This window comes from Zootoca vivipara, chromosome 1 (genome assembly GCF_963506605.1).
Source record: "Zootoca vivipara chromosome 1, rZooViv1.1, whole genome shotgun sequence".
Taxonomy (NCBI): Eukaryota; Metazoa; Chordata; class Lepidosauria; order Squamata; family Lacertidae; genus Zootoca; species Zootoca vivipara.
This window is the reverse complement of record NC_083276.1, coordinates 67,927,203-67,944,127: the sequence shown is the minus strand read 5'-3', so window position 1 is coordinate 67,944,127 and position 16,925 is coordinate 67,927,203. Positions and strand designations below refer to the sequence as shown.

General features: G+C 38.9%; 1 protein-coding gene across 3 annotated transcripts in view; it reads right to left on the bottom strand.

The window, feature by feature from the left end:
- The window catches only part of SBF2 (SET binding factor 2), a 217,628-nt gene that overhangs the window by 122,388 nt on the left and 78,315 nt on the right, over positions 1–16,925 (bottom strand). For all 3 annotated transcript variants that reach the window (XM_035119334.2, XM_035119296.2, XM_035119305.2), the window contains exon 3: positions 6,187–6,324. In XM_035119334.2, the coding sequence (XP_034975225.1) occupies positions 6,187–6,324 (138 nt within the window). The remainder of the gene's footprint in view (positions 1–6,186; positions 6,325–16,925) is intronic.

The window sequence follows — 16,925 nt, the reverse complement described above, 5'->3', positions numbered from 1 at the left end:
AGATGGGAATTGTAGTCCAAAACATCTGGAGGGCCGCAGGTTTGACATGCCTGATGTAGGCTCTGCCTCTCCACTGCAGGCAACAACAATTCCTGAAATTCCCAAACTGAAACGGAGCCCAATGTCATGTAATAGTGCATAGCATGGTATAAAGCCCTTACTTGGAGCTGCCATTTCTCTAGGATGCGGGGAGACTAATTTGTCACTGAGAATTAAAGTATATGGAAATGTAAAGCAATTTACTGAAACACAGTTTACAAAACAGAACAAAATAAATTAGAGAGAGAAAAGAATCCGACTGCTTTAATATGACCCTGTTGGCAAGCGTAGCGGCCAGTTTGAAAATTTGTAAAAGTTGTATGGCTACATTATTATAAGCTGCATTATAAAAGCAGGTATATAATAGGATATAATGTGAAAAAATTGTCTGTAGTGTCAAAAATCTGTTATTTTTATAAAGGCTATTCAAAAGGTTTATGAAAATCTGAAATCTAATCAGGATATTAATCTACACCAAGACTACGGGCAGTGCATGTAACTAAAGGGTATGCTACATTTACAGATGGCCATATTAACAGGAATTTGGAGAGTAGGGTATTTACCATGGGTAAAGCAAAAAAATGTCTAAGAAAACCTGCAAAATGGTTTTTGGTCACATTTTACCAACATTGCTGTGAACCTCTATGTTCATGTTTGGTATTCCTGACACACCTGCCCACTATTGCAACAACATAGCTAGAATAATCAGACATATTCTATGCACCTGTGATTAAAAAATGCAGGAGTATTTAAGAAGCCTAAAATAGATAGGGCAATGCCTTTAACATTAACAACTCCTCAGGGCCACCAACAGATAAACAGTTATAAACTCTTAGCATCTTAGTTATGCTCTGAATAAATTCATGCACTTCTTCCAGACCACAGAAACTCTAGAACAATTTTAAAATATTAGTTCTGGAATCTGAATAAAAGAACTTCTAACCACACTCATGAAGAACAAACAAAAGCAGACTATTTAATATTTAACTGTCTATACAGCATTTTCATTTGAATTGCTTTTAAGAGCATTGCATGTGATGCATCAATGACTTTCATTTTAAATCATCCGCTAAATTCTTCTAGGTGTCTTTTACTACAGAAAGCAGCCAAACCTCCCAATGAAGTGTATTATTACAGACCAAAAATATGTGGGAACAACAACTTATGTGTTTTGCCTTCTACTGCCAGAACTTAGTAGCCTCAGTTTTAATGTAAAACTTTGCTACTTCACATCTCTTCATAGCTGTCAACTTTTGGATTTGAAAATAAGGGATCAGCAGCAGCCTCACCTGTCCCGGGGACAGTCTACGATATATCTAACAATCCAGGATAGCAGCGGGAAACAAAACTGGAATAAGGGAATTTCCAGCAAAAAAAGGGAAGGCTGACAGATGTGGCTTGGAAGAAGGGAGTTTCCCGCAAAAAAGGGAGGGTTGACAGCTATGCATCTCTTACATTAGAAGGCTTGGTCACATTGGGTGGTTTCCAATATTTTCACACTATGAATGGAAGGAGCTTTAATTTCATTCTTCATGGAGGAAGAATTCTATTCACAGAAGGAGGTTCCAGCCTCAGTAACAGCAGCAGAAAGCTGTGGCAGCACACTAACAGCAAGGCATACTACAGGAGTAGAATCATAGAATCATAGAGTAGTCAACTTTTAAATCCAATATGTATTTTGATATATGCCACCTACAAGAGAAGAGCATACATGGCCTTTGTTTTCTGTGAGCTCCTGCTTGCCTTCTTCTGGTGACTACTGATCTAATTTTGAGGCCTTAGACGCGTGTATTCTGTTCCTGGTGTTATAAAAAGATAATACTGAAATTCTATTCATAGTTACAGGTGTAAGTCTTGCTGAGTTCAATGGGGCTCACTTTATTAATATGATTCCTATTCAGATTCAAACATGCTTAGCTTCAGGGAGGTGGTTGCCTCTTGTGCCTTCAGTAGAGATGTGAAGGCCCGGAAAAACCCCTGGAAAAATTCGGAAAAAAACCGGCTCCCCCCCCCACATTTTTTTCCTGAAGCCTTTTTTGTTTTTTTCCCCAAAAAACTGAAAAAATTGATTATGGAATGTTTTATTTTAACATGATGAATAAAATATTTCAAGATAAGGGGTTCAAATATTTTATAAATCATTTTTTAAAAATATGTATGCTTAGCTGCCAAGTATCCCATTTTTCGCGGGAAACCCGGATTTTAATCCGTTTCCCGCTGTTCTCCCGAATGGAGAAAAATCCCGGAAATCCCCCGGATTTCTTATCTGCCAGGGAGCCTCCATGTGTGGGCACCGGAACTCGCACAGAGCGGCACCGGAAGTCGCTTCTACGCAGCCATCTTGGTAGTGGCCACATGGCGACAGCCATTTTGTTGGTGGCCACATGGCGGCGGCCGTCACCAAGATGGCTGTTTGCAGCCACCACCAAGATGGCTGCTGGGCATGCATAGAAGCGACTTCCGCTGCCCACACATGGGAAGAGTGGCCCCGGAAGTTGCTTCTACGGAACTTCCGGTGCCGCGCCACTGCTGATCCCGCATTTTTCAGTGGGAGACTTGGCAGGTATGTGTATGGTATCAGATTATTCTAATTTCCATGAGGACAAGGAAGTCCTAGGTTACAAACTGAACTCTCCAATGCAAGAACAAGATACATTTCTTCCTTTAGGAGATGCTGTTGTCACCAGAAAAGAAAAATGTTTCAGTTTTGTTTTTGCATGTGTGTGGTATGCATTGGTTCTGTTCCTCTTCACTAGGCCTCAAAGCACTGGAAGAAAATATAGAGCAACAAAAAGGGCCTGAAAGTATATGTGTTGTCATGGCAATCAGAGAAGTGTTATGAAAGAAAAAAAGAAATGAAAATATTTTAAACATTAAATGCTCTAAAACAGTCTTTAAAAAGTGAAATAAACTAATTTAAGCATATAGTAGTAGCTAAAGTGGTTAACAGACCACACACATCAGTGTGAGGAAATACATAAGGTCTCATGGGCAAAACATAGGAGGTGGAGTAAGCATGTTGCATAGCGAACCGTGATGAATGACAAGTTAAATTTCAGTTCCTGTTTGGATACACTATAATTTTAATATGCTAGTTGTGATAATTTTATGCCCATTAAAATTGTCCATAGTTATATTTTAGTTTCTAAAGTAACAGAATGACTTTCAATCTGGAAAAGAAAAAAGAAGTGCTAATGTAGCATTTTTTTCAATTTTTCCAAAAATTTTCATTCCCCCCCCCCCCCCGGAAAAAAACCGGGCGGGGGAACCGGGTTTTTTTCCCCAAGCTTCAAAGTTTCCGGAAATTTTACATCTCTAGCCTTCAAAGCATGCTCTGGGAGCTTCTGGGTAGTTAAGTACAAGATTGGTCTCCAAACCATTTATACTTTTGAGTGTATAATTTACCTTGTGTATGCTTACCTTGAATTATGAAAATACCACTACAGCGTTACCTTTACTTACAAATAACTCTACTTACAAATGTTTCTACTTACGAACAGAGCTCCATCCGCCATCTTGGATGCGGTTTAGATAGGGTTTTTTCTACTTACGAATTTTTAGATAGGGTTGCTTCAACTTACGAATTTTTTCTCCCAATGCATTCCTATGGGATTCGACTTACAAATTTTTTCGTCTTACAAATGTGCGTTCAGAACCCATTAAATTGGTAAGTAGATGTACCATTGTAAATAAGAGTTGGCACACACTTGCAAGAAGTTTTAAAAAAACTGTTTTTTAAAAAACAATACTTGATTATTGCTCGAAATCAGGCTTTGTTCTGTGGTGTTGCCAATGTCATTATTTAGTTTTGGGTTGGCTGGACTTTTTCCTTTTTATTTAGTTAGCTTTAATTAAGTGTGTTTAATGTGGGTGTGTTATATTTTGATTCATATACCATCTTTGGAAGACATTTGCCTGTAAATGTTGCATTAAAATATTTCATGTAAAATAACCATGTTTATTTTTTGGAATTTAGCATTTTTCCAATTTCAGTGCTGCAGCTCTTGGGTTCAACACCCATAAAAAATGCATCTGGAATTACTTATTTTGAGAGAAAATGCAATTAAAAATACATATTTTGTACAAAATGCATAGATAAGTGTGAACTTGCATAATTTTTTTTTAATTCAAAGTTTCCTGCAGAAACAGGACGGACTTAGGGATGAACAGAGTTGAAAATGACTCAGACCAGAAGACCAGACATACACTTATCTCTATTAAAATATTACTCCAAACTATTTAATAATTTTTGCTAACAAAACTAGCAACAACCGATCCGATGTGGCACAGAAGCTGAATGGGGCTTGAATGCTGCCGCGGCTGTTTAAGTGCAGCCAGACCCCAGACCCCAGCTGGCCCTATTGCCAGCTGAGAGGCTTGGCGCCGCAGCGGGGATAGGCTAACGCAGGGGGCTGAATACACCCCCCTGCTAGCACGGGAAAGGGCTCCCACTCGCAACCCCTCCCCTCTGCAATGAGTAGAGGTCTTGTTGAAGCTCACTATCATGTTCAATACTGGAAGGACCTTAGCCAAAGAGCAAGTTGGAAAGAAGCAGTTTCAAACATTTTATAATAAATTTCACAATTAAGTGTTGCGATATCTTGGTCCCTAGATTCTCTCTACAAAGGATTCCAAATAATGTGTCATAGAGAAATCATTTAAAATTTCCAATTTGGGTAAATTACTTCAGCAAACATTTTAAACTGTCCAGAAATTAGTAATACACATGTTTTAAAGGGGAACTGCCAAGAAGGCTACACCCAAAATCTAACCTAACTTTTCTATTTTTAGGAATGTACTCACAGATCTAAACATGGAGTGGAAGTTAAGCATTTTAAATCTAAATGATTAAACAAACATGCAAACAGCAAGAAAGTACATGTTGTAATTATGCAAATATGTGCACAGTGGTACCTCGGTTTATGAACACAATTGGTTCCGGAAGTCTGTTCATAAACTGAAGCGTTCATAAACTGAAGCGAACTTTCCCATTGAACGTAATGGAAAGTGGATTAATCTGTTCCAGACGGTCCGCGGGGTACTTAAACTGAAGCGTTCATAAACTGAAGCGAACTTTCCCATTGAAAGTAATGGAAAGTGGATTAATCCGTTCCAGATGGGTCCGCGGAGTACTTAAACTGAAGCGTTCATAAACTGAAGCATGGGTGTAATTGGTTCCGGAAGTCTGTTCATAAACTGAAGCGTTCATAAACTGAAGCGAACTTTCCCATTGAAAGTAATGGAAAATGAATTAATCCGTTCCAGATGGGTCCGCAGTGTTCATAAACCGAAAATTCATAAACCGAGGTGTTCATAAACCGAGGTTCCACTGTACATGAATAACACGCAAACCCTTACAATTGATATTTCTATATCAATGGCAGTATATTAGCATAGACCATCATCCCATGATGGTTTGTACTATATTGCATTGTACTGTATTGTGTTAATGCTATATACCGGTAATACATGTATAAAAATGAAATGGTTATGTTTTATTCTATTCCAATACACAGACATCCAGCAGAGGGAGTAATGTGTTTTTAAAATCATTCTGAAATGTAGAATTAAGAACCTGTGTTAAACCACAAATAAGAGAGCAAATAAAAATACCATGTTGAACTGCTTTCTATAAATATGCAAATTACATTAAACAGAAACTAGGTGATTTTTTTGGGGGGGAGAAGCAACAAAGAGGTTTCAAATTAGCATCCCTTTAAATCCTACTACTAAGACTCAAGGGAAAGACGTTGAACATAGAATTATAGCGTTGGAAGGTACCCCAAGGATCATTTACTCCAACCCCCTGCAATGCAGGAATCTTAGTTAAAGCATCCATGACAGATGGCCATCCAACATCTTCTTAAAAACCTCCAGTGACTCCTTCCACAACCTCCACTGGTTAATGAACCAAATGTAAATTGGAAGACAGTTAAGTACACCAAATTATTGAATAATATTTGAGTTTGCATAAACATTTGTTTTAATTCAAATCCCCAGTTACTATGGGCCAGACAACTGAAGCTGTAGATGAAATGTGCATGGGTGAGGTACATTAAGAGCCATATATGTGACTGAATAACTTGTAGAAATGAGTTCCTAGGTTTGTGTGCATGTGCTGTGTGAATGATTCGATAAGATATTTACCTGAAGATTGATCTCTGCTTCATAAAAAGTCAGACAAGAGCAATAATGCCGTTCAGAGTTTATATCGGTGAGAACCACCACAAAGAACGTAGGCTGCTTCCTCTCTCTGGACAGATTCCATCCTCCAGGCTGACAAAACTATGAACAAAGAAAGCACAAGTATAGTTTTAACCCACAGGCCAACTACATTGATTAAAAATAATAATTTATAATCTGTAAAATAAAACAAAAAATAAATACAAATACTTATAATGGACAGTGTTTTTTATTTTATTTTATTGCAGATCTACTTGACAGTTCACAAACTCGAACACTTGGAAACATTTCTAGTATGGCATATTTTGTTCTTACAATATTGACAGCTGCAGAAATAACTCATCTAAATTATACACACAAACACTTCCAAAACTGTGGCATTTCTTGTAATTCCCAGAATTTTCAGTTGTAGTGTTGCTCTTCAGAAATCAATGTCTCACCAATAGAAAGGGTGGTGCTTTTTGGCTACTCCATTATTATTCGCCTAGAACTACACACACACATTTTGAGTTCCTCAGGGTCTGCTCTCCAGAATCCAAACCTGGTGCCAGACTTTTGCACTCTGGGCTAAAGAAAATAAAAACTATTGTACCTTACTTTGCAACCTCTAAATTAGAGTTTCTGTATTCAAGACTACAAAGTATCAGGCTGCAAAATAGAATAAATCGCAGAACACAAGTAGCAGAAACGCTACCGGTAATTAATGAAACTGGAATTCAGTGCTATTTTTGTACTAATCAGATTCCAATCAGTATTTCAATAATGAGGCTAATTTCATCTAACAAAACATATAAATAGCTTATTTTGTACAGAAGCCCATTAACACATCCATACAGTTTTCTAACACTATTACATATTTGACTCAAAATCAGAGATTATTCAGCACAAGGATCTGTGCAGACTAATCCAGGTAACATGACACTTGCATAACAAGATCTAATTTGGTTTCCCCCAACAGGTCCCAAGAAGTGGTGGTACAGTGTATTTGTAACATTTAATTTGTTAAGCCAGTAGGTATTTTAATCACTGCTTTATGAGATTTTTGTCTTTACAAAAAAAGAAGCCAAACCTTATTTCCTCCATAAGCCTTTAGGAGACTCCCTTGTTCAATGAACTTCAAGTATCTCTCTGGATTATTTCATAATCCATATTTCAAAAAACTAAACTAAAATAATACAGAATTAAAACATTGTGATAAACAATCTGCTTTGTCTAGGTAAAAGAATGAATTTCTCAGTGAATGTGGAAGACTACTGAAAAAGGTATTTAAATATTAAAGGAGGATCTTTTTATCAACTGTTGGGAATATTCAACACAATATGTTTCAATAACTGACCTTACTCAAGGCACTCACTTGTGCATTTACTGAACAGATAAGAGCAATTCGTAAAATAGGTGCATATTTATGTATAGTTTGTAAAGACAAGCATTAATGTTTTTGTTCCTCTAGTGAAGTTATCTCAAGAGACCCATGGGACTAATTTAAAATGAGGAATAATTTATTTAATAAGTTCTATGTCATAAGTTTTCCTGAGGCTGTGAGGTGGTGGTGTCACTCATGGTCATGACTCAGCTTACTGTATGATAAAAGTGTAAGATTTGTAGTGCCGCATCAGAATCCTGAATGTGCAGGAAGTCAGGGTGGGGTAGTTGAGCATAAGAGAAGGCAAGTTGCACAAAAGCAGTGGCTGTGACATGGAGCTAAAACGGAAGGACACTGAGTGTAGAAAGTAGTGGGAGAGTTCTCAATAGATGTCAGGAGCTCAAGAATGTCAAGAGTGAGGAATTAACTTTTTGTTGTCAAAACTTAGGTAAAGGTGTGTCAATCAGTCCTACATCTCTTAGCTACTCCTAGGTGCGCACCCGATGAGGCAGTTGCAGCAACAGAGAGGTCCAGCCCCCAACTTGGTTTATGTATCTCCCTCCACCCAAGCTGTAAACAAGCAGGCAAAGACTCTGCCTGCGTGTAACCAGTTTCTGCTCCTCCCTCTTCAACCCTCTTCTGGGTTTTTCTTTTTCTTTTTGAAACAATGGAACAGGAGAGGTGGGAACAGGAGGTAGGTAAGCCCTTAATTCTCCACCAGCCTGACCTATCTCTCCCTCCTCCTGAACCTGTTCTTCACTCTCCAGTCCTGCAGCTTCTCCTGACTCTTGTCTCCTGGCTGTTACAGGTTTCCCCAGATCACTGATCACTTCTTCCAACCCACCTTCTCCCACTGGCCACTCACCAGTATCCAGCCACCACTACTCAGTGCCCAGCCTTTCCCTGACAATAGACTAGGAACAAGGGTTGTTTTTTAATACCTAGGTACAGCGGAGTAATCTTAGAATGGGGCTGTTGGTGGTAAATAAATGTTTCAGCTAAGATGGAACACATTAGCTCATCTCCTGACAAGGATGGATTTTAATTTAAAGTAGTCAATTTATCTAACAAAGCTTGTGAACCAGCCAATCCTAACGACCAAATCTCCAAATTAGCACATCAAGCATCAATATATTCCTGGTGGCTGCCCTACATTCATGGATATTCTTTCTTCTGGAGATTTGCCAAAAGTGCAGATCCAGCAACCATCTGGAAATATTTTAAGACCTTTGAATTTAATATGGCTTTTGGTGGTTAGCTAAAAACAAATGTAGGATTGATACTTGTGCTTTATATATGGTTGCCAGTTTCACATATATAATAATAATATATTTTATTGTACAGTGTTACCTACTTTAAGCATTTAGATTAATGTATGCTAAAGTAGAAATTCTGTATATAAATTTAGTGCATAGGTGAGCTGAGCAAGATTCTGATTGAATTTTTATAATGTATGGCAGCAAAGGGAATTATTATTCGAATATATTTAATGTTTTTGAAGTGCCTTCAGTAACCACCATAAAATGACATTAAGGTCATACATGGAAGCCGTATTGTGAGAACAGTTAATACTTGTGAAATGATATACTAACTTGGATATACTTAACAATCCAGAACTTTCTGCTCATCCATTAATCAGCTCTTTCAAAATGTTCAGTATGGTTTGATCAAACACTATGGCTATTACAGATTTTTTTGTTTCATACATATCAAAAACTATCCTATTGTGTATATAAAAGCACAGCTTTCTGTTTCCACAATTTATTTTAAAAAGCCAGCAGTTGCCAGATTGTTGACAATGAAATATTATTTAAGTTATTATATAACATGTTATTGTATACTTGTACATGCAGCATATTAGTAATGTAGTTATATTCCGCCTAATGCATTACAGGGTTACAAGTTCCAGTAAAGAAGATAGATGACATATATTTCCCTATGGGTCAATTTGATTTATCCCTAAAAGTTATAAACTATTCCCTGAAGCATAAAAATATTCTTTCAGATATCATCTGAGACAGAGGAAAGGGAAGGGAATAAAGTTACATTGTGTGGATGCCAGACTGATACTAAAAGTTTTCTTATCAATTATATCAAAACAATTTGTATTTGAGACTGCCAAGAAAAAATTACCAATACTGAAATAATCTATCGTCATACTGAAGATGTAAAGGATGCCTGCAGTATGATACATATATATAGAATTACAAATAATACAGACAGACTAGCTTTATCTGAAGCCAAAATCCAGATAGACAAATTAAGAATACAGTACAGTTGGAATTTGGGAAGGGATCTGCATGAGGAGAATGCTATTGTGTTGCTTTTTCACAGTAAAATCTGTGCCCAAAGTGACTCACAATAAACAAAGTATGTAATATTTCAAAAACAAATTGCTGCAAAAATAATCTTCATTACTAATTCTGATCCAAAAGGCCACAGTTATAGTATTAAATACAGTTCAAAGTAGATGGGTCTTCTCACCAGGCTCAATGGCTCATAGCACTTGCAGTAAGCCAAAGGGTTTGCAGAAAAAGTGGGTTTTGGGGAAATATCTGAATGAACTGTAGTAGACTAGCTAAGCCCAGGTTTCCGCTACCTCGGCCCTCCAGATGTTTTGAGACTACTATTCCCAGCATCCCTGACCACTGGTCCTGCTAGCTAGGGATCATGGGAGTTGTAGGCCAAAAACAGCTGGAGGGCTGAGGTTGAGGAAGCCTGAGCTAACGAGATGAGGTTTGCCTGTTCCACTCACTCAAGCTTGTCAACTGCGATAATTATTAGCACAACTACTTTGGAAGAAGAGAGGTCAGTTTGCTACAGCTGCCAATGAGGCCAGAACAGTCAGCAATAGAAGAGAGGTGAGAAAGTATCTGAATACTGTACTCTTTTATAGGCTGTGGTTGAGCTCACCTACTGGGCACCATCCTTTTATCTCATTGAGTCCGGCCCTTCACTGGCTAAGTTCCATCTGCTAGTCTCACCCAGGAAGCATAATTTTGTGTTTCAGGCAAACAGTATCAACAAATGACATCATGACAATAATTTACTTTCATTTATTTCTCTACTCCTCAAATTAAGAACTCACTCAAGAAGTTTCAGAAGAGAAGAGAATGCTAGATACAAACACTCAAAGCGCAGAATCGATAACAAAAAGCTAAGATAATCATACTTCAGATTCAACAACCTGCAAAGTAACTTCAAAGTGTCTCCTCAGACACCAATAATCTGTAACTGAGGAGCATGTAAGAAATACATGCTAATAATTTTTAGCTCCAAAATGTTGTCACTTGGGAATAGCTGAGTGTTTCATCCTATGTTTACAACTGGAGAAAAAAAATGACTGATGTGGTCAATACATGTAGAGCTTAGAATGCTTAGTATGCTTAGAATATTCTTTTCAGTCAATTTATCATCTTCTATAATTAGTCATACTGTCTTCACTCATGAAACATCTATGAAAGAACAGTGAAGTAAAAGTAGTGGAGATAATCTTCTCCAGTGTGTAAATGCCTTATATGGGAAGCTTATCATAATCTTCTCATTTTCCTCCAGTTACAAGTCCTTCTGCAACTTGAACTACGGCAAGCTTCGTAATGTAGTGTTGGTATATTATACAAAAGGCAACCTAAGGCATTCTTTAGCACAATGAGTATGCATAATTAAAGATTTAAAAAATTCCTTCAGTAGCACCTTAAAGACCAACTAAGTTTTTATTTTGGTATGAGCTTTCGTGTGCACGCACACTTCTTCAGATACACTGGAAACGGAAGTGTCAGACCCTTATATATATACAGAGGGTGGTGGGGGTGGGTGGGAATGGGTGATGGGCTGATGGGAGTGGTAAACCTGTGGATGGCTGTTAACGGCTGCTGATGGCTGCAATTAATCCTGGGGGGGAAAACAAGGGCTGAGGCGCTAAAGAAAGCTTGATCATGCATAATGAGATAAGAATCCGATGTCTCTATTCATTCCAGGTGGCTCCACACGAAAGCTCATACCAAAATAAAAACTTAGTTGGTCTTTAAGGTGCTACTGAAGGAATTTTTTTAATTTTTGCTTCGACTCAGACCAACACGGCTACCTACCTGTAAAGAAAGATCATTATGTGTTCTAGTAATCTGGTTTATAGAAACAAGAAAACATGTACTTTACTCTCTTTTCTCTGTACATTTAGTGAGCTACAACTAATTAACAAGTAATTTAGTTGCTTGATTTCATGGCATCCCACTCTTGGGCTATGAAGAAATGGCATAAGTTAACATTTACTGCTTTTTCGTTTTCCAATGTGTAACTATTCTTGGCTGTAATTACTGTAATGTGAGATTTGGAGAAACAAAAAAGGAGCACACTTGTTTATGCAATCTCCATCACATTTTTCAACAGACTGGCAAATTTAACATCATGCTGGAGTACTGTGAGAAATTCATTATCATTTTCTAAGACAAGTCAAAACCAATGCCCAGAATACTGGAGTGTTGAGTCATAAAATGTGATCTAAATGTAAAATTTAACAGTTTACAGCCTGGCTTGTTTGGGTAAACCAGTGTACCTGAAATTAATGTTAAATATCAAGTGTGTTAAATATCAAGTGTGTTAAATATCAAGTGTGTTAATGTGCTTTCGCAAAGGAGTAATTTTCGCTGGAATAATTTTTAAAAAATTATTTATAATTATGGCACCCATTCCTCTTAAGCTTCCAGATATATGGAAACACTTAAAGAGAAATTCTGGTCCAGTTGGACACTTCAGTCAACACACAGGTGGTTGTAATGGTGAATACCGTATGTAGATAAGGGCAATATGCATATATAGGACCCTGTGCTGCTGAGGGTCCCCCAAATAAATACTCTTGTTTTCTCCTACTCCCTTATTAAAGTCAGTAGAGGCTGGCCTATTACGGCAATTAAGGGTTATCCCTACCAACCAAAAGTGTAAAGCAATTTTAACTCCTCTCCACCCCTCCAAAAATACTCAACACCACACTCTTTCCTGTCCCATTCATCCTTCCATCATCCATTTGAATTTCTCTGGACAATCAGTTCATAGCTGCCAAGTTTTCCCTTTTCTCACGAGGAAGCCTATTCAGCATAAGGGAAAATCCCTTAAAATAAGGGATAACTTGGCAGCTATGAATCAGTTCTCTGCACCTCAGCTAATCTCAGTCCAAAAGTATTGCTATGGTGAAGAGGTCCCACCCATATGTTTCTAGGCATAAGAACAATGGGATAGTAAATCTGCTTGTTTGTTTTTGAAAATATTTTTTTTTCTTTTTTGCAGCATACGTAGAAGATCACATCCTGCGATATGCACAAACATCGCAGAATAACGATAAACAGAAACTCCTTCAACATCTGAGACGCCCTTGCCTACGCTGTGTAGCTGACAATCCCCATGAAATGTCAACAAAAATCACACTAATTATCATGAAATTAACATATACCTTAGGGGCATGTCTTCTGTTTTCTGGTGTGTTTGTGGAAGTAATAAAGTTCCAAATTCTCCTGCAAAAGTATAATTTTTGTTTAATTCATCTTCCCAGCCTTAATTTATGTGCTAGTTTTTCAGTAAGAGCCAATTCCTCTTATAAGACTACTCCTGCGTATAAGACTACTTTTTAACCCAGGAAAAATCTTCTCAAAAGTCGGGGGTCGTCTTATAGCCGGGTCGTATTTATTATATGGCGAGTATATCCCAAACTCTATATTTTAACTGGAAACGAGGGTAGTCTTATACACCCAGTCGTCTTATACCCCGGAATATACGGTAGCTCCTTTAAGATCTTTCCCAAAGGTGGCTATGATCATATGTGCTGTCATCAGTAGGTATCCTATTACAGTTTTGTCAGTCAAGTTCTCAGAATAATTACTGCAAGGTAATACATTTGTTTCATTCTGGTACAGGTCTGTATACCAAACCATTCTATGGAGTTAAATAGCCTAAGGACCTATTGTGCTAATCTTAAACAAAATCATCTATCCAGAAACAAAAGCAATGCTATTAAAAGGAATGATTCTAAAAGCCTGAAAACAAACAATTAGACAAAGAGATTTGGCTTATTCTGTGCAAGTTGCAGGTAAATTAGTTAAATATTTTTGTACCAGGAAACATAGGTTGTCCTGAACCCTATGACATTTTAATAACGGAAAATAACTCTGCAAGCTAACTTGCAGAGGACAAAAAACAGCTTTCACTGAGAATCTGGAAAATACACTGCCTAATATGTAGCGGAGGGTTACGAGCACTGAAAGACTCCTGCCCAGTACTGATCTATGTTATGAACTGCTGTCTTCCTTTGACATGTATATCTTCGATGAATAACATGTGCAGTTTTTATGTTAGTAACTGAATGTCAAATGCTGCAGCTTTTCTCTCTAGACATTGGCTTTAAGTATTAAGCAAGGGATGGAGAACCTGTGGTTTTACAGATATTGTTGGATTGCAATTCCCATCAGTCCCAGAGAGGCAGGCCAATGGTCAGGAAAGATTAGAGTTTTACTTCATCTACATCTGGAGGGCCACAGGTCCGTATCCCCTGTATTAAACTGTTTTAATACACAAGCAAAAGGACAACCACAAAGTACATCAAACATTATGGTAATAGCAAGTCTCTTGGATACTTTTTTATGTTGACAGGCCTATTCAGTTCTTTTCTTTTTTAGATGAACCAGTCATTCTTCTGAATATTTTGTATTGTTTTATTGTATTGTTCCATGTTGTGAACAGCCTTGCTATTTTATGTGAGTGTGTGGTATATAAACACTTTTATGGGGGGGGGGGAGATTTTGCATTGATTGAAATGAGGTGAAGTGTAACAAAAGCAATGAACAGAAGACCTTAAAGAGTGTGATATACCAATAATTTCACATTACTATCTTGTGGAGGAATTTTGATCTGCTGTTCTTCACATTAAATAGTTTTCATTTCTCCTAATGTTAGAAGCCATTGTTACAATATTTACTTCCTTCTGCCAGCTCAAACTTGCAGACTCAGTTAGTAAGGAATTTTATGTTGGTGAGTATATTTACACAAAAGACCACAATAATTTACCTATTCATTCAATTTTCATCACATTTTTTTCCACAAGACTGTTTGCAGTGCCTATAAAGGAGAACATGCACATATAAAGACTTTAATTGCACTGAACAAAAGTCAGTGTGGCCCAGTGGGCACAGAGACAGACATATATGGAAAACATGAGAAGGTAAAGGGTTCCGATGCTGGAACATACCTGTGTACTAGTAGAATAATGCCTGCAGAGTGTTGTTTAAAGAAGTTCTGCTAGAATTCTACCAATTGCTAGATTCCTGCTTGCCTTCAAACCTTCCTCAGACTGTACTAAAGAGCAGGGCAGTCTCGAGCAGGTCGGGCGCCCTGGCGCTGAGGGGCGGAGATCGCTCTGGCGCCCTCGCAGGGCGCAGCATGGTTTCCGCGCGGCGCCCTGCCTACCGGCCCGGCGCCCTGGTACACCGCGCCACCGGGGCTCTACCTAGAGCCGGCCCTGCTAAAGAGTAACACACACACACACCATGTGTCTGCTCACATGAAAAATCAACAGCAGCAGCCTGAAAAGAATGCAGTGGGCAATCAAGCAAAATGGATGTGAGGGTGCAAGACCATTAAAACATGTTTTGTTAGTTTTATAGATGAGGAACAGAAGAAAGATTCCTGGGCAGTAGATACTGCTTTCAGCAGGCAAGTGAGCAAGCAAGGAGAAAAGCTAGAAGACCAAGAAAGCTGGAGAGTGTGAAGGTACAGGACAGGGTGGTCCAACACATGACCCTCAATGCCTTTTTAGCAACCCTTGATAGCATTTGAATACCCCACTCCCAGCTTGGTTGGCCCTTGTGCTGCCTTCCCAAAGCTGAGTAAGCAAAGTGCTGGGCTTTGGGAAGGAGGTGTGAGGGCTGTGACAGAGTTCTAGAGTCCTTCCTACTCCTTCCCATCTTTGGGAAGGGGATGGAAGGGCTCTAAGACCCTGCCAGAGCCTTGTGCCTCCTTCCCAAAGCCCAGTCCTCACTTAGTCAGCACAAGTGATGGAGGGCCCTTTCACTTCCTCCCCCTCTCCTGCACAACAAGGAAGTGTGTGGTCCACAGGTTCTGTGTCAAAGTACTCTTGCAACCCACTCGGTATGAAAAGTTGGACTGCCCTGGCACAGAGGATTGTGCCATGCTCTGTTGGAGAGCAGCAATTAAGGTAAGTCTTTCTTTGTTTTTCTTACCTTGCCTATTCCCCAATAGGCACTACAGTAGCTCCAAATCCAAAAAGGTTTACTGGATTATAAAGCCCAGAAGCAGCCAACCCACACCCAGTGGGGGGCTTCCAGTGGTGCCTCTGGGCAGATGCCATAGTCTCTGAACATACATACATACATACATACATACATACATACATACATACATTTAAACTAAGTCTCCTACAAAAAAGGAGTTAATAAATAATAATAATAATAATTTATTATTTATACCCTGCCCATCTGGCTGGGTTTCCCCAGCCACTCTGAGCGGCTTCCCACAGAAGAATAAAATAATCGATTAAAGATTAAAAGCCTCCCTAAACAGGGCTGCCTCCAGATGTCTTCTAAAAATCTGGTAGCTGTTTTTCTCTTTGACCTCTGATGGGAGGGTGTTCCACAGGGTGGGTGCCACTACCGAGAAGGCCCTCTGCCTGGTTCCCTGCAACTTGGCTTCTCGCAATGAGGGAACCGCCAGAAGGCCCACGGCACTGGACCTCAGTGTCCGGGCAGAACTATGGGGGTGGAGACGCTCTTTCAGGTATACAGTATGCAGATACCTTCTAAGCAATTTCTGTTAAATGAGACTGGTCTGGCTCACTTGTATATTTTTCCAGATACTGAGGAAAGTTCCCTGGTGATCTCCAAAATCAGAACAAGTAGGACATATGCTTATCTTGAGGACTCAGCTAAGGTTGTTGGGGTGGTTGTCTAATTTTGTGTTATGCCTCGCTCCCCATAGCAATCCTTTTGTTATATGCCACATACCCACCATGGCAGCAATTTTGTGACTGGCGCTCCCAGCACTCTGGAAATTCAAAATGTGCCCGCTAGTTGAAAATGGCTGCTAACCCCTAATAATAACCCTTGCCTGCTCCTTTCTGCAAATAACCTCTGTTTATTATTTTAATCTTGCTGTGTTAACTGTGGGCAGCACCAGCTGAAGAATCAATGAAGGCTATAGCCACTGGGAAGGTGGGAGCCCAAGTGAGTGAGTCACATAGAGTTGGCCACCTTCATATGAACTGGCAGGATCTGGCCTTTCCCCATTAGCCAAATCTTGAGTGATTTATTTTGCTATATTTTGGTTCTCACCAATGGAAATA